Raw genomic sequence first — 24,468 nt, forward strand, 5'->3', positions numbered from 1 at the left:
GCATAAAGCAGAATAAATGTGACAGGAGCGACCCCTAGTGGACAAAAAAATCCTCGACCAGCTGTATTTGAAAACACATTTCTTCTCTGTAAAGATGTAATTTAATCATAAAACATAAATCAAAAGTTGTTTCATCAATATTAGTAGTTGCTATAAACCTATTTTAAAAATACTGGTTTTATAATCTTGAAGTATTATCTTTTCTGGAAGAAAAAAAGACTCCTGAAGATTTGTTTCTGTTATAACTTTGTGCTGAAAGCCGAACCACTAAAGACAATTTATGTAGTCAACTGCACACACAGGTAATCAGTGACTGATAATCTGGTCTGGAATACAAGAAGTGAAATGTTTATTACAGGAAACCATCATGATAAGTGCATGTGGCACGAGAGACATCTGCTGGGGAAGATAACTTTGAGATAATTGGACGGGTGTTGAGTTATACAGTCAAGGGCGGATTCCTCAAAAGGTCTACTGAGCACAGACGCAGGGCTTGGGGAGCCCACAGGGCCCCTGATCTTATTAAAAAACCAAACACACACAGAAGGACACAAAATCAACAAAAGACACAGATGAGGTGATGTGGAATGTCGGAAATTAAAAAAAAAAAGGAGGTAGAATGAGGTGATGTGAGATCGAGGAGTGGCTACTAAGTGATGCCAAAATGACTGAAGGAGACAAAAGTTCAGTAAAAATGTTTGCAAATTGATCTCAAAGAGTAATCAAATCAAATCAAACTTTATTTATAAAATAGCCCTTCTCATGGATTTTGTGCAGCACGAAGCAGTTTAACATTAAAAGCAGAAAACACACAATATTACATTAAAAACCGTACCCACCCTTCACCCTTCCCACTCCCCTCCGTTAAAACATATGACCCATGGCTCCCACGTACAAAGAATAATGACTAGTAGACAATAGTCGCACAAAAAGTCCTAATTTATCAAGAAATGAATGGAAAACTGGCATGCAACAATGAAATTTAACCTGGTGCATTAGATGCAGAAGCAAAAGGTATGTTAGAATAACAACATTCATGTAGCAGTTGCGCATAGTAACTGCACATTCATGCAGCTTCACTGTTTTAAGTCCCACTCTGACCATCTTTTTTTTCAAGCGTGCCCAGTGCAGTGGTCTTTTAAAGATGATGCAGCTTTTAGCAGACATCTAAAGACCTGTGTCGTTTTCTAGGACATAGTTTCTATAGGAGTTTAGTCGAACTGTACCTCGGGATCGTTGGCGCAGAGTAACCCCGCCTCCACCTTCCCTTTGCATTACTGAGAGATCTCTGTTTACACTGTTTACAGCCCCAACCTAACATTACCGTTGCAACAAAAATAACTAGCAATATTGGAGCCATCCAGCCGTATGTTTAGAGCCAGATGCCACCTCGGACCAGGAAAACTAAAACGTTAAGGATCTATTTGTCTGCAAGTGGATCCATCAGAATGGAGCGGAGCAGGGAGCTTGTAGCAAATGATCACTTTTTCGTTTGCTCCTGATTCACAACGATTTGAACAAAGAAATACTCAGAAATGTCATTTTAAGCTTAATTTTCTTTATTTATGTCTTCCATCATCAGAAAAATGCCACAAGAACTATCTGTCATTATGGAGAAATGATCTGCTACTAAGCTGAGCTCCATACAAAAGCAAAACCTTTAATAAAGTAAACACAAGTTCAAGTTCCACAAGCTAAACGGGAAAGAGAACTAGTTTTCTGTCCCCTGCAGCGTCTGCTCAGTCACTCACTAAACAAAGTAAAAACCCGTCAAACGAGTTGACTTATTTTCCCAGGAGCAGCGTGACAGTTCTTGGATTTGAGGTTGCAAAAATATCATTTTTTTGGGAGCCTGTTCTCTCAGGAGAGCAGCACCCAGGTCAAATGTTTGCACATGTTGCCATGATGCTGCCTACAGCTGTTAGCGTTTAAGCTGTCAGACTTTACAAAGGTCAGTTGCATGAAGACGATGGTTCCTCAGCAGCACAGAGATAAAAGGAGCCTCTGTTTGAAAGGCTGGCCTGATCTGATCACAAGATCCCAGACTGTGGTTTCAAACTTTCCTTTGACTGAATGAAGCTACACAAATGCAGCTCATCGTGAAGAATATTTTTGTGTCCCTGTTATTCCATTGAGCGCATTTCATTTTACTGCAGGAATTTCACTGTCACAGAGCAGAGCAACATTTCTGCCCACCTCTTTTTTCCCTATACCCTCCAAGCCATTGTCACATAGTGATGTCTTAAGGGGGTAAAATACAACATTTTTAAAATCCGCCGTGTGTTTCCTCATCTGTCTCACCTATTTACACAACAGCTGCTTTTCTTCTGTTATTCTACAGCAGCATGAAAAGAAATGTCACCCAGAAGTAGATTCTAGATGTTTCTTTTAAAAACTGCTACACCTTTTCTGTCATTAGACTGAAATGGGTGGTTATACATTGAATATATTATTATTGTCATTTTGAGTTATTTCCTGTTTTAAAAAGTATTGTAGGGGTTTTTCCAATGACAATAGATGGTTCAAACCTTTGACTGTATATGAGAACTGGCGTTAAAAACGAACGAATCAGATGACTAAATAAAAACATGTTGTCTCACGTTCAAAACGTTTGACAGGTTCTCCTGGTGGTGGAGCTAAAACATTGTATATGTGTGTTTGAGGTCATTTGTCAATGATGATACAAATATTGTTGCAAAATTTGGGGGTCACAGCTTTTGGCTCTGCCTCTGGATAAAACCCAAGCCCGCTTTCAAGTGTTAGGGGGGAGGACTTTCAATTAGCTCACTCCTGATTGGTGAGAGTGGTTGCCATAGAAATACTGTCTCAGACTAATCACTATTTACTGATGATTTCTGGTTCCAATATAGGGACTGAATTCACTTCATTCTGTTCGATCCGTTAGCATGTCGCTTTCTATTAGTAAAGTCATAATAACTTGGTTGGGTGTTCATATAAAGTTTTTTATTTTATTTTATTTTTTTCACAGCAGAATTACCTATAAGACAGTGAGGAAAAAAAAGATGAAACATCGAAGAAAAAAACTGTTAAAAAATATTTTTGAATTTTGGTATTAAGTTTTCCAATTTTTGCAAGATTTATTATAAATTATTTTTGCTATTTAGTTTATATTTCACTTCAATTCAATTTCATTTATATAGCCCAAATTCAAAACAATAGTCATCTCAGTGGGCTTTGTAAGTCTTTTAATGTAAACATACAAACAAAAAGGATCATAAATGCATACAATTCAATAGGATAACTTTAACTAAACAGAATAAACTATACTGGCATCCCTGCCCTTAAACCCTACTTTGCGTTAAGAAAAAACTCCTAAAAAAAAAAAAAAAACGAAATCTGCAAAAAAACGAAGAAACCTCAGGGGTGTCCAGATGAAAGAGGGATCCTCCCCCAGGACGATGTACAAGAACTCATAGAGAAGAACTGGCTTAACCAACTCTAGAACTACATGTTTAAAGTCCAGCAAATGATCTTCATCCAGTTGAAGTTGGGGGACGGCTGGGGGTGCGAGACGAGCCGGAGACAGGATCCTCAGCCAGGGGTAGGAGCAGTAGTAGAGTATATGCATGTAACTGGGCAAAACTACCAAGTTTTGGTCATCTTACTGTTTTGGTTTTTTAGCTTTTTGTCGCCCCCATCTGATCAAAGTAGATAACTGCAGTGTCAGCCTCTGTTAAAGGAAGAATTTCCTGTTTTATCACGTACTATAAAAACTGTTTTTAGTTAAGCTTGTTTGTTTTCAGGTGAGACATTTTACCTTAATGAACATGTAATGTATTAAAAAAAACTCGAACTTCACTACTTCCGGTTGTTCTGAAAATAAAATGTCTCCTTTAAATTTTTGGACAGATTAATTTCCGGATGTAAAGCCCCGCCCCCTCGAAGTACTGTAAATCAGCGATCGGCAGTTGGGTCTCGTGACTCTCCTGCCAGCATGCGCGCGCTGTCTGTGTCCGCTCTGCTGCTCCTGGCTCTCAACTCCTGCCGGGGGACGCAGGACAACCTCCTGGACGAGGATGTCATCGAGCCCGTCGTCCAGGCTTCCAAATACGGCTCTCTGTGGCCTCTGCCGCAGAAAGTGCAGATCTCGGAGGTTCCGCTGAAGCTGAGCGGAGCCACTTTCGAATTCACCGATGCTAAGGGGTCGACCGCCGGTCCGAGCTGCAGCCTGCTGCAGAGCGCCTACAGGAGGTGAGACGCTGCGTTTGCTGCGGCTCGTTCGCTTTTTAACTTGCCTGGTTTGGTCAATAGAGGAGCCGGTGCAGTGGTGCGTTCAAGGACCGGTTTCCCTCTCTCTGCAGGTACTATGATTATATTTTTGGGGGCCCTAAAAAACAGAAGATGAGCAGAAACAGACGAGCTGGCCCCTTGGAACTGACTGAGCTGCAAGTGTCGATCACATCACCTGACTCCCAATGTGATGGTTATCCTTCTGTGACGTCAGACGAGTCATGTGAGTCCCCCACTTCGTGGTATTATGTTTTAAAAATGTTTGTTTTTTTAGGACGTAGAGAATTCTGATTTAAACTGATCCTATTTAATTTTAAGTAAATGGACACAGATGTTGATTATATTTTTTTAATAAAAACAAATTTAGGTCATACTAACAAGCTTTTTTTTGCTTTTCCACTCTTCTTGCACTATTACAAACATTAAGTTCCTTGTCAGGTAAATATTTAATTAATAATAATAGAAAAAAAAGAACTTTTATTCTGAAAACCATAACTTTTATGTTTAGGTTTTTCCCCTTTATCTCATCAAACCAGGAATTCAGTGGGTTTAAGTCACATCTACAATGTATTTTGTTGTTAATAAAAATGTACAATCTTCACCTTATTCAATTAAGATGGGAATCCCACAGGTACCTGTCCTGGAGCCCATGTTATTTTACCAGTTTGTTTACATCCAGTACTGTTCACGTTCACAACTAAAAAAAGTTTTATTGAACATAAACACATTTACAGAACATATAGATAAGTGCATCCACAACCAATGAGCATAAACATTTTCTACATGGAATAGTTAAAACAGAGGATATGTGAATAAGAAGTAATAAGTAAACAAATGAACAGAACTTCTTCTGCGGCTGGCAGAAAACAGGAAGCATAAAGTAAAGGTCACTTTAGTTGATTAAATTCTGTCTAAAACTAAAAGCAAAACAATGGTAAATACTTTTGTAGAAGACTGTACTAAACTGTACTAAAAAAATTTTAAAACAAAATCTTAAATAAATTGTTTTTATTAGTTTTAGGCTAATCTGGACACGTTGAATACCTAAAACATTTAGCTTTCCTGTTCTGTTCTTTGCTGAGGTTTGACCTCAATGGAACCAGCTACTGCTGGGAATAAAGCACAGTAGTCAACATAGTCATTGATCTGAATATTTTCCGTTTTCATACATGAATTGTTTTGTTTTTGAATGGAAATGTTAAATCTGCTATTTTTACTGGAGTGCAGGGATTTTCTAACTACAAAGTGGAGCTTATGTGGACCTTAAACTGAAGGATTAGCGCTGACAAAGTGTTTAAAACCTCATTAAAACCTGAACCCAAACAGAGCTGTGATAAGCAGAAAATGAACGTGCTGTTTACCGCCATCTGTGTCCGCAGATGAGCTGTCTGTGGATGTGCCGGTCGCTGTCCTGAAAGCCCCAACCGTCTGGGGAGCTCTGCATGGTACGACTATTGAACACTTTATTTGAAATTGTTATTTTATCATCATATTTAATGGAAAATGATTTCAATTTCTGGTATTTTATACGTTTTTTAATGTATCTTTGCATCCAGATGTGTTAAACGGTCAATATTTTCTTAGATATTTAAGGCCTATGATCACTTATGTTAATTTATATTTATATATTTTTTGTAAATTCACTAATGGTTTATTCAGACTGGGAAAACCGTTTGTTCCAACTCAGTCCGCTTAATTTGGTCCGGATCGATTCGACTGTCCTGTTCCAGACTAAAGCTACCATGTGACTAAAGCTCTCTTCACTCATTGGTCAGGAAACCACGAGGGTGGGGCAAAGCAACTAGAGTCAGTAATTATGGAAGTCCTGCGCTTTTAGTTCATTCAAACTTTATATTTCGCTCACAAATTTTGAACGCCTGACAATCGTTGTCCGCGGCTCATCTGTTGCTACATTCCTACGGCTACGGTGGCCGTTGTGGTTCCGTTGTTCCGCTCCAGCACCGGATTGTATTCAGAGTGAGGTATCTCAGGGTGAACCAGAGCTCAGTCTGATTGGAAACAAACCGAGACCACCTGGGTCCGAGAGCGGGTTCTGGTCCGCTCGGGTGTATTTAGACTGAATATTTGTTCTGGATTATTGGAGGAGAAGAACTCTGGTCCCATTTAAGCGGACACCACATGTGTCCGGTCTGAACACACTCTATGTCTTAACACGTAGGCATGTTGAAAACACTCAGGCTCTTTGAGTCTATTGAGTTTGCAGATCTCAAGTCAATATTGAGTCTTACAGATAAACTGCATTCCTTTTCATCTGATGGAGATTATAAAATCCGAGGGTCATTCAGGATTATTTTTCTGTTACGGTCTCTAAAGTTTTTACATTTCGTCTCCGTATCAAATGTAAAATAATCTGTTTTTGAATAATTTGCTTTTTAAGTTGCCATATTTTGATGCTTTACATTGTACTTCAGAAACTTCACTTTTTGAGTAAAGTGAGGATTTTTTTTCCTGGGAAATTAAAATTCCAGGAGCAGATTGGGACCTTAATTTATATAAGTATTTGTTTATATGACAAAAAATGTACAGAAAAGTTTGAAAGGAACCAAAAGTTTTTATAAATTATTGGACTTTTGCATTTAGGGTGCTTCCACTTTTCTCTCTAAGCTTTTTTGACATCTACAAAATCCAGGACCTTTCAAAGCAACAGTTGTGTTATGAACTCTTTTCTAAGCTTAAAGACGCATTCCAATAACAATGGCGTTTTGGGTCTTTTTAACATGTTCTCGTGACATTTTCTGATGTTAGAAGACATAGATTAAGAAAATTAAGCTTAAAACTGCATTTCTGAGTATTTCTTTAGTCAAATCGTGAATCAGGAGCAGACAAAAGAAATGCAGTCGTAAAAAGATCTTATTTGTGTCGCAGAAAATAAGCTCCAAGCAGAAACTCCCCGCTCTGTTGCTCTGTGCCAACAGTCCGGCCCACAACATGGAGGTGAATTTCAAGTTTTTTGAAGGACCACCGGGAAATAAAATAGATCAGAAGATGATCAGAGTGGGACTTTAATTGTTCAAAAACAAAAAAAGAGCTTTTTCTTTGTTTATCGTTGAGGTCAAATGTCCACAGCCACACTTAAAAGGGTTTGTAAGAGAAATATTTAATAAATATATGACTATATATTTCTTTTTATATATTTCTTTTTTTTAACCTAAACACAAGAAGTGAATTATTAATAACTCAAATCTACTCGCAAAAAAATAGTAAGTAAAGTTAACTTTTAAGTTTTAGTGATCAAATCCTGTCTATATTAACTAAGGATGTTGGAAAATGAGAATGAGGAAGCATAAATAACATTTAACTATAATTTTTTTGCTTTTAGATAACATTTAATTGAAATAAAAACGTTAAACATGTATGGAAATTTTTTTTTTTATACCTGCCTGTTCCGAATGTCTGTAAGTTATCAGAGTAGAATTAATTTATGTAAATTTTCCCCAAATTTCCCTTTCAGGACTGGAAACCTTCAGCCAGCTGGTGTATGAGGATGACTATGGAGCTGTAAGTGAAGAGCTGTTGCTGTTTGCCTCTGCTCTCACCAAAGGTCTTGCCGTTAAACTAGAGTTAAGGTTTAAAAAGTTTTCTTTTGTGTGCAAAACCTCTGAACTTTCCAGAAAACCATCAATTCCACGAAAGTGAGCGACTTCCCGAGGTTTGCTCACCGAGGCATCTTGCTGGACAGCTCGCGCCATTTTCTCCCCATTAAAGTCCTCTTGGCTAATCTGGTACGACCTTTTCCCAGTGTCATTGAATTCATTAAATTGAATCATTTGATGGAATTTCCTCGTTTATGTTACGCTGTTTGTTCAAACAGGAAACGATGGCCATGAACAAGTTCAATGTTTTCCACTGGCACATCGTTGACGACCAGTCCTTCCCGTATCTGAGCCGGACGTTCCCACAGCTGAGTCAGCAGGTCAGTCAGTCGGCGGCAGCTCTGTTTTGCCATCTTGTTGGGTACGCGGCGTTAACGCCTCGCCATGTTCTTAGGGAGCTTACCACCCCTACAGCCACGTGTACACGCCTTCTGACGTGAAAATGGTGATCGAGTTTGCTCGCCTGAGGGGCATCCGGGTCATCCCGGAGTTCGACACCCCAGGACACACGCAGTCCTGGGGGAAAGGTGAGCCCCTGCCGCATTTAGCCTCAGCGTTTGACTTATTATGATTGTTTTCATTGATGTCTGCCTCCATGTCTTCCCTCTCAGGCCAGATGGATTTGCTCACCCCGTGTTTCTCCGGTGCCACGCCGTCCGGCTCTTTCGGACCGGTGAACCCCATCCTGAACACCACATACGACTTCATGAGCCGCTTCTTCAAGGAAGTGAGCGACGTGTTTCCTGACGGCTACGTTCACCTGGGAGGGGACGAGGTGGACTTCACGTGCTGGTGAGACTGCCGCACAGACCTCCTGATTTCAGACATGGCAGGCCTTAGCTGCTGCTCTCATCCTGCAGGAAGTCCAACCCGGACATTAAGAAGTTCATGGATCGGCAAGGCTTCGGGCAGGACTACAGCAAACTGGAGTCCTTCTACATCCAAAAGTCTGCTTGCTTTTTTCTGAGCTCAGATAGTTTTCCACACTAGAACAACTACAACAATTAGCTTTTCTTTTGCTTTTCTAGACTTTTGGATATCGTCACCACAACTAAGAAGGGTTACATCATCTGGCAGGAGGTCTTTGACAATGGTGTTAAGGTAGGATTCTATATTTTAACAATTCAATTGATAACATAATTTGTGGTTACAATTTTTAGTCTATTGATTTATTTTGAGTAATCTGATTGGCCTAAAATGGATCCAGGTCATCTTTAGCCAAAACCTCAACCAGTGTGACTCAGAGATAAACACCTGGTTCTGAACAGAGCAGGTGAAGTTTTCCAGATTCCTTGGTTTTCTCGCAAGATAATCAAGTGTAAATTAAATATGTGTCCGAACAAACAAGTAAACAAGAATGAATGGCATAGTTTACAGATTATGTTTGACTAGATATTTCACTGAGGATGAAGATCAACTTTTAAAAGTTAAGGGAAACTGGAGGCTAAAAATAAAACAAACCAGTTTAATGTCAGAATATTTTCACGGACCCGCCTGTATGAGGCAGAAGTGGGCGTCAGATAAAAAAAAAAAACAACAACATTAAAATATGGTATAGATTTTCTCTTAACCCATTACTGTACAAGTGGAAGCTGAAACAAAAACTTCAGCCTCGTCTGACTTTTAAGGTTCGATAGATAAGTATAAAAAAAACGGTCACTAAAACTTGTCTTTCCTAAGTATTGTAATAATAAATGTCAGTCCATGAGCAACTTTATTAGCAGCATTGGCTCGTTGCAGCTGAAGCCAGACACAGTAGTGCATGTGTGGATGGGCAGCGGGAGCGATGCGGAGATGAACAAGGTGACGACAGCAGGATACACCACCATCCTCTCCGCCCCCTGGTACCTAGATTATATTAGCTACGCTCAGGACTGGCAGAAGTACTACAAAGTCGAGCCGCTCAACTTCAACGGTCAGTTCTGTTTGAGTGGATGGGGCTCTTGTTCAGCAGGCTTACACAGATACTGCACAGCTGTGGGATTCAAATGTCACCAGCTGCTAAAAAGGAACAGAAGTTGGAAGCACAAAGGTTGGGAGGTTTTCTGTCCGTGTTCCTCCGTCTGAAAGCTTCATCTGACTCCTCCCATGTATGTGTGCTGTTTAGCTGAAGCCAGACACACTTATCCACGTTTGGAAGGGAAACCAGGAACAATACCAGAACGAGATGGCAAAAATTACCTCGGCAGGGTACCAGACCCTGCTGTCCTCTCCCTGGTACCTGAACCGTATCTCCTACGGCCAGGACTGGCAGAGCACTTACAAGGCCGACCCACAGGATTTTAAGGGTTTGTGTATGTTTTTTGTGTCAGTTTTATTCATTATAAGATGGGCGGGGCAGTACCATTGACTGTATATGACATCTGGACTGAGTGACCCCCTCCAAACAGGAAGTACCTACTGGTTCCAAGAAACCAAATTCCTATAGACTTCTATTGAGATGTATAGTAAAAAGGCATTTGTCAGAATAACCATTCTTGTTGATCCTAAAAAACTTTCATGAAATATTTTGTGTAGTTCATGTTATTCCAGTCATAAACTGACCAATCAGAGGCCTCAACAAAAGTAAGGGGTCTCATGTTGAGTGTTGCAGGTTATTTCGAAATGTTTTACAAATTTTCCCAACCCTGCTAATTAAAGTGGTAGGGATATGGACTTCCAACAAGCTCACTCCTGATTGGTGAGATTGGTTTCCACAGAAACGATTTCTCAGACTGCCTCAGACCAATCGCTGCTTAATGACGTTGTCTGGCTCCAACATGGCTTGGTTGGAGCATTTTCTATGAGCGACGTCACACTCACTCAGTCCAGTTCTGAGATACAGTCAATGGGTGCGACCCTTAATCCATCCAAAGGCCAACAGTTTTGTTTAGAAATGCAAAGGACCAAATTAAGTAGCTGATTTTTCTTTTGTAAATAGTTCAATTGAAAGAAATCCACACTTTCTTTGCATAGCGCCTTGAAATTACTTTAAATTTGAAGCTTCGAAAACAAACTGAATTAAATGCAATGACTGTATACATACTGTACTGGACTGAGTGAGTCTGACATCACCCATAGAAAATGCTAAGCTTCCAGCTCCAACCAAATGAAGTCGATGAAGTCACCGCCATGTTGGAGCCAGACGTCATCAGTAAGCAGTTTTTAGCCTGAGTCAGTCAATGTTTCTATGGCAACTACTCTCACCAGTCAGGAGGGAGCTTGTTGGACGTCCACATCCCTTTCACCTTTAATTTGAGAATCTGTCAGTGAAATGTTTTGATTGTTTGACGAGAGACCACATGCTTTTATTGAGGCATCTGATTGGTCAGTTTATAACTTGAATAAAAAGTAGCAGTGCAAGAATGGTTGTTCTGACAAATAGAATGACGGATAATGGCTGTTTATTTCTGTATAAAAGTTTCTGGGATTTTGGCTTCACGGGGCCAGCGGGTACTTCCTGTTTGAAACTCGATGGAGGGGTCATTCTGTTCAGTTTTCATATAAAGTCAATGATTTCATGTTAAATGTTTTAAAAAGTACTCAAATCATTCATTTTTCGACTATTTCTTGCAAAAGAAAAAAAACAAAACCATGATTCCTCAAATTTCTTTTTAGGACAGCTGTGAGAAATCATCCCAGCTGTCAGTTCTGTTTCTAAAATATGGAAAAAAAAATCACACACAAAAAAAATCCCAAAATGAATAATGAGAAGTCGTTTATTCTTCCGTCTTAGAAAGCAGCAGACTGACCTAGATCAGAAAGCTGAGTCAGTTTCAGTAAAACTTTATGGGCAAAGGCCAAAGAAGATAAGAAAATCTGTAATCTGTAACCCTTGTGCTATCTTAGATGACCCCACCCTTACTTTGACGTGTTATTCCTACCATGATAAAGGTGGATAGATTTCATGTAATCCATGGACACCAGTGAAGATCACAAATCATTGAAAAAAAACGGTTCAGAGCTCTGTCTAGTGGGTCTAGATGACCCAACTCCTAACGTTAAAGTGCCTAGGATAGCACAAGGGTTATGGTGCAGTCTTCCTGGAATATTGACGCAAAAATCAATGCTGGAATTTCTAGGAACTACCTGCATGTTTTTGTTTTTTTTACCAGTTGCACGAAAAATCTTCAGAATTTGGATCCGTTTCTACATCAGCACTTGGTCCACATTATTGACCAATTATTCTCATTTAAATCCTTAATTTGCCCCCCCCCCCGTGTAAGTCTATGTAAGCCTGTTGAATAAAGAGGAAGAACAATGAATGCGGCCATTTTATCACATAATCTTTGAATTGATCTAAATAACATTATATCTCATAACGTTTGACTTTTTCCACAAGGAACTGAAGAACAAAAGAAGCTTGTGATTGGTGGAGAGGCCTGCCTGTGGGGGGAGTATGTGGACGCGACCAACCTGACGCCCCGACTCTGGTAAGGCTTCTGGATGGATGTACGTAACGGAGGTCACGGTCACATGATCAACCACTGACCTGCCTGCGTCTTGTCGGCGCGCGAAGGCCTCGAGCCAGCGCTGTGGCAGAGCGACTGTGGAGCGCCAAAGACGTCACGGACATCAACGACGCGTACAACAGACTGTCGGCGCACCGTTGCCGCATGGTGGAGTGAGTATCATGGAGTGACTTTAGTTTCAGTGAAATGAAAAAAACAAATGAACCCTTTAACGCCATATGTGTCACCAGCAGCACCTGAACAGCGTACGCTCTGACATACCATAAATCTGTGAATCAGCTGATTTATGTGGACTACATAAACTCTCAACTCTTTAGGCTTTTTCTTTCACAGCAATATTCTGACATATAAAAGACTTGCTGTCGTAAAATTCCGGCCAGACACAAACAACAGTTATTGTTTTCTCCTTTATGATCAGGTTTCAAAAGGTTGGCACTTTTTGAATATAAGGGACGCCATCCGTAATACGTCACTACAAAATCCGAGTCCCTTATCGGTCAAAGTTCAATTAATTTAACTTTCAACACGCCTTCAGTGGTTTTGTACGCAGAGCCCAAAAACGGTTGTAGAAACTCGCGTCGCTATGCGTGAACACGAGAGTTCTGAACGCAGAGGACATAGACTTTTCATTGGACAGAAGCGCTCGGACGCGCATCGTCAAGGGCGATGCGCGTGTAGCTTCAGTTTCGCTAGACAAAAGAATATCAACATTGGAGCTAAAGCTCAGCTGTTAAAGGGGTTAACAGGCAGAACGATCAGACCAAAAAACTGCATAATGAGGAATAAATGAACAATTTCATAAATTGCAGCTTCTTTAGAGCCAATTGTAAATAAAGCCATGTGATTGCAGTGAGATCAGTGGAGTAGTCGACTTTATTAGAGTACTTCTAGATGTTTTAAGGCTGGTCCCTAGCTATATTGTGGTTCACCGTTTATGTGTTTTACTGATTTTGTTTAGGTTTATTTATTTATTTATTTTTACACTGCAGTGTGTTCTGTTTGGCTGATGATCTTTTTCAATTTCCTCTAATCTCCTGTACAGAGTGTGTTCTTTTCTTTTTAATTCTCAAAATCTAAACCGTAGTAAGTTTGATAGAATTTCAAAGAATGAAAACAAAGATCTGCTTGTAGATTTGGAAAACTGAAGGCATTCTGTACAGGAGGCAGCACGGAGCTTGATTGACATGGTCAACAGCCAATCAGGACACAGAACATAATGCACTGTTTAAAGAAAAACATGCAAAATTGCACACAAAAAAAAAATAATAATAATAATAATCGGCGAGACTGCGAAAGGTAGTTATAGCGCCAGACCTCTGTATAATAAACCTAAAAAAATTAATTGGTCTTTTTGTTTTAAATCTCTAAAACGACAATAACATGTTTCTCTTTGGAAGGCGAGGGATCCCAGCTGAGCCGCTGTTTTCCAGCTTCTGTCGGCACGAGTACAAAGGCATATGAGCGCCTGAGGCTGACTGGGGAACAAAAGGGAATCAAACCTGCATGGATCAACTGCAAGTCTGGGCTTTTTTTTTTTTTTAAGGAAATAGTGTTTTTTTTAAGAAGAATTTAATTAAAAAAAATCAAATGCTGCCTTTTCCCAGCAGTGCTGAGAAACAATTTTATTGATTGTGGCGGCGCTATTTTACTCCTCTGAATGTCTGATGGTCAAACAGGAGCTCTTCTGCCGTCACTGAACCCCAACTGTTAAATAATTGGATCCAAATTGATTTTACATTATTTACAATTCTGTGAATGTTTTTCACAATAAATCTTCATCCTCTGTGACGATCCGAGTGTGATGGTTCCTGCGAGTCCTCTGTCCGGGTCACAGCAGACCAGCCGCCCGTCTGAGCAGATTATTCTGGTCCTGAGAGCTCATGGCCTCGTAGGCGGCCAGCTCCAGGGAGAAGGTGGCGTTTCCGGACGTCAGGGTTCGCAGAGCGGTGGAATAGCCCTGCGATGAGAGAACAGGCCGGCCGTGAGGGTCACTGAAACCAAAGGGGGATCCTGATGGACTCACCATCATCTCTGCCAGCGGGGCACTCGCCAGCAGCACCTTGCTGTCATGACGACTCTGAATGTCTCTGACCACCCCCCGTCGCTGAGCCACGTCTCCCAGCACGGCGCTGAGGTGCTCCTCTCCCACGGTCACCTCCAGGGACATGACGGGCTCCAGAACCTGCCCTCCTGCCAGCCTCAGCGCCTGCAATCAAAGCCACAGCTGCAGCTTTTCAGCATTCCCGCAGCCGGACGCTGCACACGTGTTCCAGCTTCACCTTCAGCATGCAGCGGGACACGCAGGCCGACACCATGGTGGGGGACGTTCCTGCCGCCGTGGTAACGCTCTGGATCAGAGCAGAGATGCCCTGCACAGGACAACCCAACACTGGACCTGATGGAGGAGGAGGAGGAGGAGGTTTGCTCACCCGAAATTCAGCTCCTCAGGTCACATGGACATTTGTCTTATAAGCACCAAAAAGGTAAAACATCCGAGAATCAAATGCTTGAAAACACTTAAATAGTTAAAATTGTAAAAAACATTTTGTTTGATCAATAAAAGGAAAGACTTGAAAAAAGCAAAAATACAAACTGTTCTTTCGTTCACTGTAAAATGCTGTTATATTGACTCTGTAACTCTTGTGCTATCCTAGGCACTTTAACGTTGGGAGTTGGGTCATCTAGACCCACTAGACAGAGCATTGAACCTTTTTACTTCAATGATTTGTGATCCTCACTGGTATCCATGGATTACATGAAATCTTTCCACCTTTGTCATGGTAGGGAGAACACGTCAATGGAAGGGTGGGGTCATCTAAGATAGCACAAGGGTTAAACATCAATTATTAAAGATTTAAAAATACTGCTGTATTGAGGAGTAAAGAGGCTTCAGTCCCCCGCCAATCATCTCTTAAACTGTTGTAAAAGCCTTCCCAGGGGTCTTTTGCCTATAATAATGCCGTTTTTAGGCAAAAAGGTCAGAAAATGTAAACAACAGATGCATGAAGCTAACTCAACAGCAGAGTTTGGTACCTGAAGGCAGCACTGAGGCTTTGAGTCCAGAAAAAGTCCTGTAGTTGAGAGAATTTGATGCTGGACATGAATGTAAGCCCAAATTTTACTGTTTGAATATAATTCCACTTTAAATCTATTCTCCGTTTCATATTAAAATTATGTGAAACACAAGCCTGGATTTTTTTTTTTTTCAAATCTATAGATTTACTTTTTTTAAAAATTATATATATTTAAAAAAAATCAATTTAGTGACCTAATATAGGAAAAACACAAAAATTTTGTTTGAGGAATTAATCTTCACATAATATCAAAAATATGATCACAAATAATGAGACCATAATTTAAATTAAAAAAGAAACTAGATGTGGAGCTTCTATTCAGATGAAGATCTATTCCTGCTTTTTTAAATTTGAAAGAAATGCTGCAGCCTCTTCAAAAGATGCTGTTTTGATCATATCAGATGTCAGACTTTGGTAAACTCTTCCATCCTGATTTAAAAAAAACATAAAACTGACCCGGAAACAGCAGCCGTGACTCGATGTTACCTTGAAGACATGAGCTGTCCACGCCATTCTTCACCGCCTCCTTCATTTCTGCTGTCAGCTGTTCCTCAAGTTCCTTGGTGAAGGTCACCTCACACACAGCGCCCTCTGCAGGTCTGACCGTGAGCTGCACCGTGACCACGTGTCTCCGCTCTCCCACCGTTCGGTCCAGCGTGTCTGCGTCACACATGCACACAGAGCGGCGGCGTTACGGGCAGCGGGTGAGGGGCGGCGCTCGCAGGGTTCTGAGGGCCGTACTTGTGGCTGAGGCCTCGTGCAGGACCGTCTCTCTGTAGGCCACCTGCAGAGGGCCCAGGTCGGTCTCGATGCCGTACTCTCTCCTGATGCGGTCGTGGAGGATTTCGATGTGCAGCTCTCCCATCCCGCACAGGATGATCTGAGGACAGAAAACCTTCAGCTGCCTGAAGAGGAGAAGAGAAGCCAAACCGGAATCCAAAGCAGGTTATACCTGACCAGAATCAGGGTCCACCCTGACTTTAAGGCTCGGGTCTTCTCTCTGAAGACAACTGAGAGCGTTCTCCAGATCTGGCGGGGGAGAGGTGAGACCATAAGAGGATAGCTGGAGGTAAAAAGTCACATGCGTGATCAGAACACCCACCCGGCTGCTTGGCCGTGGAGGGGGGCTCTATAGTGCAGAAGAAGACCGGCTCAGGGACCTCCACTCCGGAGAGGATGATGCTGGGATGTTCTCCCTTTCCGGTCCCGCCGTGGTTCTGGGCTCGTCGAGCTGCAGCTGCTGCAGACGCTTTGGAGGAGACGATGGTGTCTCCAGTGACGGTCTGCGAGAGCGCAAAGCTGTTCAGAACGCCACAGGAGCGCTTAAAGAGAACAACCGTTCTCCTGTTCTACCTGCTTGAGTCCCACAGTGAGCGCGATGTTCCCTGCAGACATGGAGGGGATTTCCACGTGCTGGTCAGCAAACGGCACCAGCAGCCTGCTCATCCTCTCACTGCAAACGCAGAAGAATTAGCAGTGGACCTGAGGCCGTTTGGCTGTCACAGTAACACATACGTGCAGTTCCTGTTCAGGTTGTGGACGGCTGTCTGTGGTTTCACGGTTCCCGAGTAGATCCTTAAGAAGACCAGAGGGCCGCGCTGCTTGTCATGGAGAACCTTGAAGGCCAGAGCACACAAGTCGTCTTTGTACCACCGCCTAAAAGATTTAAAACAACAATCATGCTTTTGTTTTGGCGTGAATTTTTGCTGAAAGTCCAGAGCTGCTGCACAAAATAGAAAACTTTGTAAAAATTAGGAAATATATCAACAAGAAACTGCCACATTTCAAATGTGGCAGTTTCTTAAAACTACGGTGGCCCTGAAGTCCAAAATACATCAAGAAATCACTCAAAGACGAAACGTTATCCCAAAATAATAAGAAACGTTTTGCAAAACAAAAGTAATTTCCAGAAATCAAAAGGGAATGTTAAAATAATTCAAATCAGAAACCAGAAAAGGTAGGTATTATGGGACATTGTTGGTTGGAGGATGACGTTTGTTCACCTGTTGGTATCTTCCAACAGAAGATATTTCTTTAAGCTTTTGGCCACGCCCACTGCAAAAGATTGGTGATTGCTTAATTCGGCCAAAATATCCTTCTGATTTCCCTCTTCTTCAAAACTCAAACGTCATCTTTTCTTTTCTTTTTTTAACACTTCATTTTGATTTCGTTTTTTATTTTATTTCTGTAACTTTCTAATTTCTGAAATGTAATATATATATTTTTTTTATTTGATTGTTTTGCGTGATTTTCATGTTTTTGTTTTTGCATCGAGTGATTGTGGTCGATGTGATTGGCCCTTCAGGGCTTCAGGGCCAATCACAAAACCCTGTCGACAGACTTTGATCAAATTCCATGTTAAAACGTTTGATTCCACACTAAAGAAACTCATTTAAGGTTTCAAATATATTTATAATGTTTATTGCTTTATTATCGATAAATAAAGCTAAAATAGTAATACCAAAAAAATGTCATCTGGTGAAATTGTCTACTGAACAAATCAGAATTCACAGATCTCATCAAATTTAGATTGTTCGGTGGGTTATACTAGACCAAAACACTGCAGTTTTACTGCAGCAAACTGTAAGAAACATTTTAATGGTGTTCTAGAAATACAAGTTCATTTAAAACTCCACAATTAACTAGAACTGAAGGGAAGAAAACATTAGACCAGTTTTCTACCCATTTACACATCATTTCATTTAGGGACCGACTTCCATTCAAAACCTTTAACGCCTTCATTTCCAAAACACTCGTCCTCTGCTGCTGATTTACAAAGTTTCTCATTGAAACGCTGAGAAACAACCTCTTTGATTTGAATCCCTAAAATCTAGAAACTTCAAAATATTTAAGAATATTTAATTACTTAAGCTCCTTTGATTGCTCTCTTTAAAATATTGTGTGTAGTTTTTCCCAACTATTGTATGTAGTTCATTATATTCCAGACCTTTATTTTTTTTCTTTTTCATATTTATTAGTTGCCCGTGAGACATCTGAGTACATATTTCTGTTCTAGATTGCAAAATCCTGTTTTTTTGGTGTTTTTGATATGTTCTTGTGGCATTTTTCTGATGATGGAGAAAGAAAATTAAGTTCAAAATTGCATTTCTGTGTATTTCTTTATTCAAATCAGACTGAATCAGGAGAAGACAAAAAAAACATAATTAAAAGACCACTGGGATCAAAAGATGATCTGAGTGGTACTTTAATGTAGAGAAAAACACATTAAAAAGCACACGTGTGTCTAAACTTTTGTAAAATCGGAAAGTCTGGACTTGTTTGGGGATGTTTACTCACACCAGGTCATGGTGGCGTTCATCAGGAGCAGGCAGGTATGCAGTGATGGCATCCAGAAGAGGCTGAACGCCTTTGTTTCTCAAAGAGCTCCCGCAGAGAACTGGAACACCTTTGCGGGTCAGAGTGACCCGCCTCACGGCCTCTTGAAGCTGCAGACACACACAGAGCTTTCAGGGCTGAGTTCACAGTCAGCACATGCTGCAAACGCAGTAAAAGACTCACTTCGACAGGAGGAACGGCGTCAAAGTCGTCGCTGAATTTGGTCAAGAGCAGCTCTGCAAACTCGTCGTCCACATCAGCGACCTGAGGTTCCGATTCAGAAGGCAGGAGTTGGATTTGGATGTTTAAGAAGCATCCTGTTTTGCTGCTGTCAGAGTTCGGATGTGCACCTGTTCGATCAGGGCCGCTCTGGCCTCGCCGACCTCCTGCACGAGTTCTGGCTCCACAGACTGGTCCAAAGTGTGGGTTTCAAACACTCGTCCATCGTCCCTGGCAGATCCCGGCCTCCATATCAGCTTCTGATTGGTTAACAGGTCGACCACACCTGAGAAGTTCCTACCACTGCCGACCGGAACCTTAAAAAGAAAAATACTGGCTTACACACCATCATTTAAGAGAGCTTTTTGAAACATGCTAATTTAAATATCCATAAAAGAAACTTATCTTTTGAGACGTTTCAGGTTTATTTATTTCGATCATGCAAACTTAAAGTACTTCCTTTCACACTGAAGGATTTAAATACAAAATCAACATAAAAGGTGAAGAAAATTTAGTAATACATCTGTTAACAACAGGGGGCAGTATTCTAGAGGAACTTTAGTTAATTTAAACAAATCCAGAAAGAACCAGAAGAAATCAGAACTCTGAGGAGGCAATTTCTACTTTGGATTGATCAATATTCACCAAACATTTCACAAAATGTTCTGCACTTATTTTCTTTTAGAATTTCTTTTTAAACAAAGAGGCTTGAAAAGAATTACAAAATGCAAACAAAAAACAAATTTTATTTTCCAAAAAAAGTGCTTGTGTGGTGATCTCTAAACCCAAAACCTGACTACTTGATCATAAACAAATACTTCCATAAAAACAAAGAATTAAAACTAAATGCCTGACATTTAAAAAGCTGTTTTTAAACTAAGGTTAAGAAAAAAAAACAAAGAACGAAAGAAAACGTGAAAGAAATAAGGGAAAAAAAGAAACAAACTAAAAATTAACAAATTGGTGGTTTTATTTTTTGCTTAAATGTGTACAAATACGAATACCATACATAAAGACTTCTCAAATCTGAAAACATTTTTTTGTGAGCTAATCTTGTGTTGGTGCAATTGTATCTAGAAACCCTTTCAAGAGAGTAAATATTCTGATATATTGGAAAAGTACACTTAGAGTAACAGTACATATGTGTGATAAACAACAACAAAAAGAACAGGTGTATATTTAAATATTTCTGACGAAGTTACATCTTTGCTGTTTTCTCCTTACTTACCTGCAGGAGGATGGGGTTGGCCTTCAATTTCTGTCTAATGCTCTCCATGGAGAATTTCAAGCTGCAGACAAATAAAAGGACGGTTCGTTTTTTTTTTTTTTTTTAAGGAAGAGTTCAAAAGATGAAACATTTTAAAGAGTCACTCACTCCGCTGCTGGTTTGTCCATCTTATTCAGGAAACAAACACAGGGGATGCTGTGCTTTTCTGCCTGTCTCCATACAGTCATCGTTTGAGCCTGATGCGGTTTTATGTTACAGCCAACAGAAGCAGCTGTTAAAACTGTGAAATACTCAACAACAACAAAAAAAAAAAACCCAACAAATTTTTTTCTCTTAACCTCCACACCAGCAGACGCGTCAAACACGGCGACGGCTCCATCCAGAACGCGAAGCGCCCGCTCCACCTCCAGAGTAAAGTCAACGTGTCCTGCAGTCACACAAACATCTCTGTCTGCTCCTCATTTGAATGTGATCCACGCTTTGAGAGGCAGAGCATTTTACCTGGAGTGTCTATGAGGTTTATTCTGTGACTGTTCCAGTCGAAGGTGACTGCTGCCGACTGTATGGTGATGCCGCGCTCCCTCTCCTGAGCCATAAAATCTGTGACTGTATCCCCGTCGTCAACATCTACCAGCAGACAGAAAGAATAAACTAAGCAAAAGCGGTGAGAGCTCTGAGAAACAAAAACTGAGGCACGCGTCTGCACCTCCTAATGCCCTCGTATAGCCAGAGTAGTACAGCATCCTCTCTGTTGTGGTGGTTTTTCCTGCATCAATGTGGGCCATGATGCCAATATTTCGAATCCTGCGGGGTCAGATCACAGCTCAGCACAAGCATCGGAACAGAATTTGCTGATGCATTTCTAAAAAACAATCTGTCTTTCAAGAGCTAAAACGTACTTGGATATGTCAGGGGTGACCACAGCCCGCAGCGACTTAACATCATCTGTCACAACAGGATAAATCATTTAAAATCAGATTTCCAGCATACCGATGCATGGCAACAAATATTAAAAAGGTGAAAAAATCCCCAAATTTTCAATATCTGTAGAAAATGGACAGAGATCTACATCCTCACAACCTGAAACATATCGGTGGATTCAATATGCTACAGCGTCTGATCATAAACCAAACCTACCTGGAAGAAATCCATACTGTCTCTTTATAAAGCTGACTTTACATCTGCAGCTCTGTCGGCCAGCGGACACCAAACACCGTCCCTGTACATTAAATATAAGAAATCTTTTTGTTTGTGCTTTTACACTTAAGTTGCAGCTTTGAGATTTGGGGAAACACACATCCAACCAACATGAACTTATGTTTATGCTACAATACAGCAATAATGGTTTTTCACACAAGCTAAATAAACAATAAGACATGATTACAGTATTTGAAAAAGAATATTTTTAAATGATTTCTTACCCAAAGCATTCTGCTAATTGTGAAGCTGACAGGCTTCACCTTTTGCTAGAAACTCCTTTCCAATCCTCAATGCTCCAAACATGTAATGATACGTTCAGATTTATGCAGACTGAGAGAAGCGTCTAGCGGCTACATAAATATACCGAAACTTAGAGTTAAATTCTTCGTTATGCACATGTTATAAAAAATAATACAAATCGTTAAAATACCCTTGACAGCCGAAACAGGCATGTAACTTGTTTGAGACATGTTGTACACAACCTAAAATATACCCTCTAGAAACAACCCAACTGTTCTTTTTAGTTCCGTCAATAAATCGAAAACCTCACTTTGTCTATCCAAGTCTAATATGTTCTAAAATAGTCTTTTAAATATATTTAATAAATACTGTTATTTTCTTAATATATATTATTGACAACAGCGGGTCAGAATAAATATTTTTGTACAACTTTGCAGGTTTCTTGCAACGTACCGGATGTGTTGTAGATCAAGTGATGACGTATTTCCTCTACACATCGGCACGGGGGACAACAACACCGATAACCCCCAGCCTGGAAAGAAAAACCCAAAATAATCGGTGTATTTCGTAACTGCAACGATATTTGAAATATTAACAATCATACTTAACATCTCCAGCGCAAAATGGTGAGAAGCGTAATACTTTTAGTTTTGTTTTTGTTCACATTAAAGCGGCTAAGCGCGTTAGCATGTTATGCTAGTGTTAGCTGCGTGGGGCGACTTCACGTGTTGCTATAAATTTTAAGTTTATGGGTTTTTTTGGCATTATATATATCGCAAACTACTGAATGAAATGATTTCAGTACTGTATTTTCATCAGGGGAAACTAATAATTCCCAGTTTTATATAAACTAAACTGGAGCTAGTACTATCCGGGAGATTTTTGACGCACAACTATTGATTCGTAACACTTGTGGGTTTTTTTTCTGGAGAAATTTGCTCATTTGAAGGAAATCTGTTAACTGTGATTAAGTGGGTACATAGATGTTATGCTCCTACTTGTAATACAAATTCTAAGTCATAATTTCAACCTAAATCTTACAGCCATAACGGAAAATAAATTCAATGTTTGTTGCATTATTACACATCACTTGTGCACTTGTGTACAGATGCCAGTGACCCCTGGAAATGCCTTTATGTTAAATTGGATGCAATTAAAATGTTTTGAATGTGTCACCTAAAAACTCTGTACGTTACTCTATGTAAATAATTTTGTAAAATTAGAATTATTCTATTTTGAGATTCAAAACCACTTCTTTTTTGTGAATGTAGCCTCAGAACGAACACATTGAGCTGCACCGCAAGCGGCATGGCTACCGCCTCGACCATCACGAGAGGAAAAGGAAGAAGGAGAGTAGGGAGGCTCACGAGCGCTCCCACAAAGCCAAGAAACTGATCGGCTTGAAGGCCAAACTGTACCACAAACAGAGACATGCAGAGAAGATCCAGATGAAGAAGACGTGAGTAACGTTGGAAAAGTATGATCATTTCTTTGCTGTTACACAGAGTTCAACACACGACTCTTTGTTTATAGCATCAAAATGCACGAACAGAGGAAAACTAAGCAGAAGAATGACGACAAGACGCCAGAGGGAGCAGTCCCAGCCTACCTGCTGGACAGAGAAGGACAGTCCAGAGCAAAGGTGCTCTCCAACATGATTAAACAGAAAAGGAAGGAGAAGGCTGTAAGTAGAAGCCCTGCAGAGTTTATATTTTTAAACCACAGAAACCCAAATTTGATGTGCTTTTTGTGAATTGTTTTCCGTGTGCAGGGTAAATGGGAGGTGCCTTTGCCAAAGGTGCGTGCTCAAGGAGAGACTGAAGTACTGAAAGTCATCAAAACAGGGAAGAGGCAGAAGAAAGCGTGGAAGAGGATGGTCACTAAAGTGTGCTTTGTCGGGGACGGCTTCACACGTAAACCTCCAAAGTACGAGCGCTTCATCCGGCCCATGGTGAGAAGACGGGACGCTTCTGTTTAGGATTTTCTACAGTCAGATCTGCTTCAAATCAAAGACCCTGAAAACCTTAAGCACGTCTCCTTCGTGTTTCTTTTAGGGTTTGCGCTTTAAAAAGGCTCACGTCACTCATCCAGAGCTGAAAGCAACGTTCTGTCTCCCCATCCTCGGAGTGAAGAAGAACCCCTCCTCCCCCCTCTACACGTCTCTGGGCGTCATCACGAAGGGAACAGTGATAGAAGTCAATGTCAGCGAGCTGGGCCTGGTTACACAAGGAGGAAAGGTTATCTGGGGTGAGTTATCCATTCTGGTTCCAGCTGCACAGTACCGACAGTTTCAGCTTTAAAGTGTGGTTGAATCTAACTTGAGTTGGTGTTTTCGGTCTCTGTGTTGCTTTCCAGGTAAATACGCCCAGGTAACAAACAACCCAGAGAACGACGGCTGCATCAACGCCGTTTTGCTCGTCTGAGACTCAGAATGCCCGCTAACTGTGCCTGCCTACTCTTAATTTATGTTTAAGAGTACAGATTACATCAAAGATGCTTTGGACTTTGTTTCTTGGACCGTTTGGAATATCGGAAAGGTTGCTCGGAGCATTTTCTGCAACAAGGAGAAACTGAGAGAAAAAGGTGTTAAATTTCAAATAAATAAAACAAAACTTTAACGTTTTCTTGAATTGTTTGAACCAGTATTGTTTAGTAGGTGGAAGAATGGTATAATTTGACAGGTTTTTACATACAAAAGAATAAAATGCAACCACATTACCCAAAGCACAACGAAATTACCCGCAACAGAAATTAGGACTTTTTTTTGCTATCGGCGAAAAAACCCAATTCAGTCTCAAACTATTCGGCGCTCCTGAGAGCTACGTGATATTTGGACAAGATTAGGGTGTTTTCTT

The 24,468-nt window shown here is 40.6% G+C and overlaps 3 protein-coding genes across 5 annotated transcripts; 2 read left to right on the plus strand and 1 right to left on the minus strand.

Annotated features, from left to right (window-relative positions):
- Window positions 1-3,916: 3,916 nt before the first annotated feature.
- hexb (hexosaminidase subunit beta) lies at window positions 3,917-14,879 on the plus strand. 2 transcript variants are annotated; one of them, XM_011481498.3, is made up of 14 exons: window positions 3,917-4,212; window positions 4,323-4,474; window positions 5,631-5,696; window positions 7,724-7,770; window positions 7,884-7,994; window positions 8,084-8,185; window positions 8,260-8,392; window positions 8,477-8,657; window positions 8,726-8,812; window positions 8,894-8,966; window positions 9,973-10,153; window positions 12,187-12,277; window positions 12,364-12,468; window positions 13,714-14,879. In XM_011481498.3, the coding sequence occupies exons 1-14, from the start codon at window positions 3,956-3,958 to the stop codon at window positions 13,775-13,777; spliced, it is 1,650 nt and encodes a 549-aa protein (XP_011479800.1). In that variant the 5' UTR covers window positions 3,917-3,955; the 3' UTR covers window positions 13,778-14,879. The 2 variants fall into 2 exon arrangements, with proteins under 2 accessions (XP_011479800.1, XP_004074569.1); XM_004074521.4 differs by lacking the exon at window positions 9,973-10,153 and adding an exon at window positions 9,606-9,780 and having other exon boundaries at window positions 3,918-4,212.
- On the minus strand, window positions 13,843-21,859 carry gfm2 (G elongation factor mitochondrial 2). 2 transcript variants are annotated; one of them, XM_023960528.1, is made up of 20 exons: window positions 21,595-21,859; window positions 21,311-21,392; window positions 21,073-21,118; window positions 20,880-20,977; window positions 20,675-20,800; window positions 20,512-20,600; window positions 20,321-20,409; window positions 20,174-20,234; window positions 19,077-19,262; window positions 18,910-18,990; window positions 18,688-18,836; window positions 16,906-17,046; window positions 16,744-16,843; window positions 16,493-16,673; window positions 16,343-16,419; window positions 16,132-16,270; window positions 15,877-16,050; window positions 14,596-14,711; window positions 14,340-14,522; window positions 13,843-14,273 (listed from the first exon to the last, which is right to left on the minus strand). In XM_023960528.1, the coding sequence occupies exons 1-20, from the start codon at window positions 21,601-21,603 to the stop codon at window positions 14,145-14,147; spliced, it is 2,256 nt and encodes a 751-aa protein (XP_023816296.1). In that variant the 5' UTR covers window positions 21,604-21,859; the 3' UTR covers window positions 13,843-14,144. The 2 variants fall into 2 exon arrangements, with proteins under 2 accessions (XP_023816296.1, XP_023816295.1); XM_023960527.1 differs by having other exon boundaries at window positions 13,843-14,522; window positions 21,595-21,857.
- Window positions 21,860-22,083: 224 nt separating this feature from the next.
- On the plus strand, window positions 22,084-24,236 carry nsa2 (NSA2, ribosome biogenesis homolog). The gene is made up of 6 exons (XM_020707529.2): window positions 22,084-22,239; window positions 22,885-23,072; window positions 23,147-23,297; window positions 23,385-23,564; window positions 23,668-23,860; window positions 23,969-24,236. The coding sequence occupies exons 1-6, from the start codon at window positions 22,237-22,239 to the stop codon at window positions 24,034-24,036; spliced, it is 783 nt and encodes a 260-aa protein (XP_020563188.2). The 5' UTR covers window positions 22,084-22,236; the 3' UTR covers window positions 24,037-24,236.
- The last annotated feature ends 232 nt before the right edge of the window (window positions 24,237-24,468 follow it).

This window comes from Oryzias latipes, chromosome 12, assembly GCF_002234675.1.
Source record: "Oryzias latipes chromosome 12, ASM223467v1".
NCBI classification, from domain to species: Eukaryota; Metazoa; Chordata; class Actinopteri; order Beloniformes; family Adrianichthyidae; genus Oryzias; species Oryzias latipes.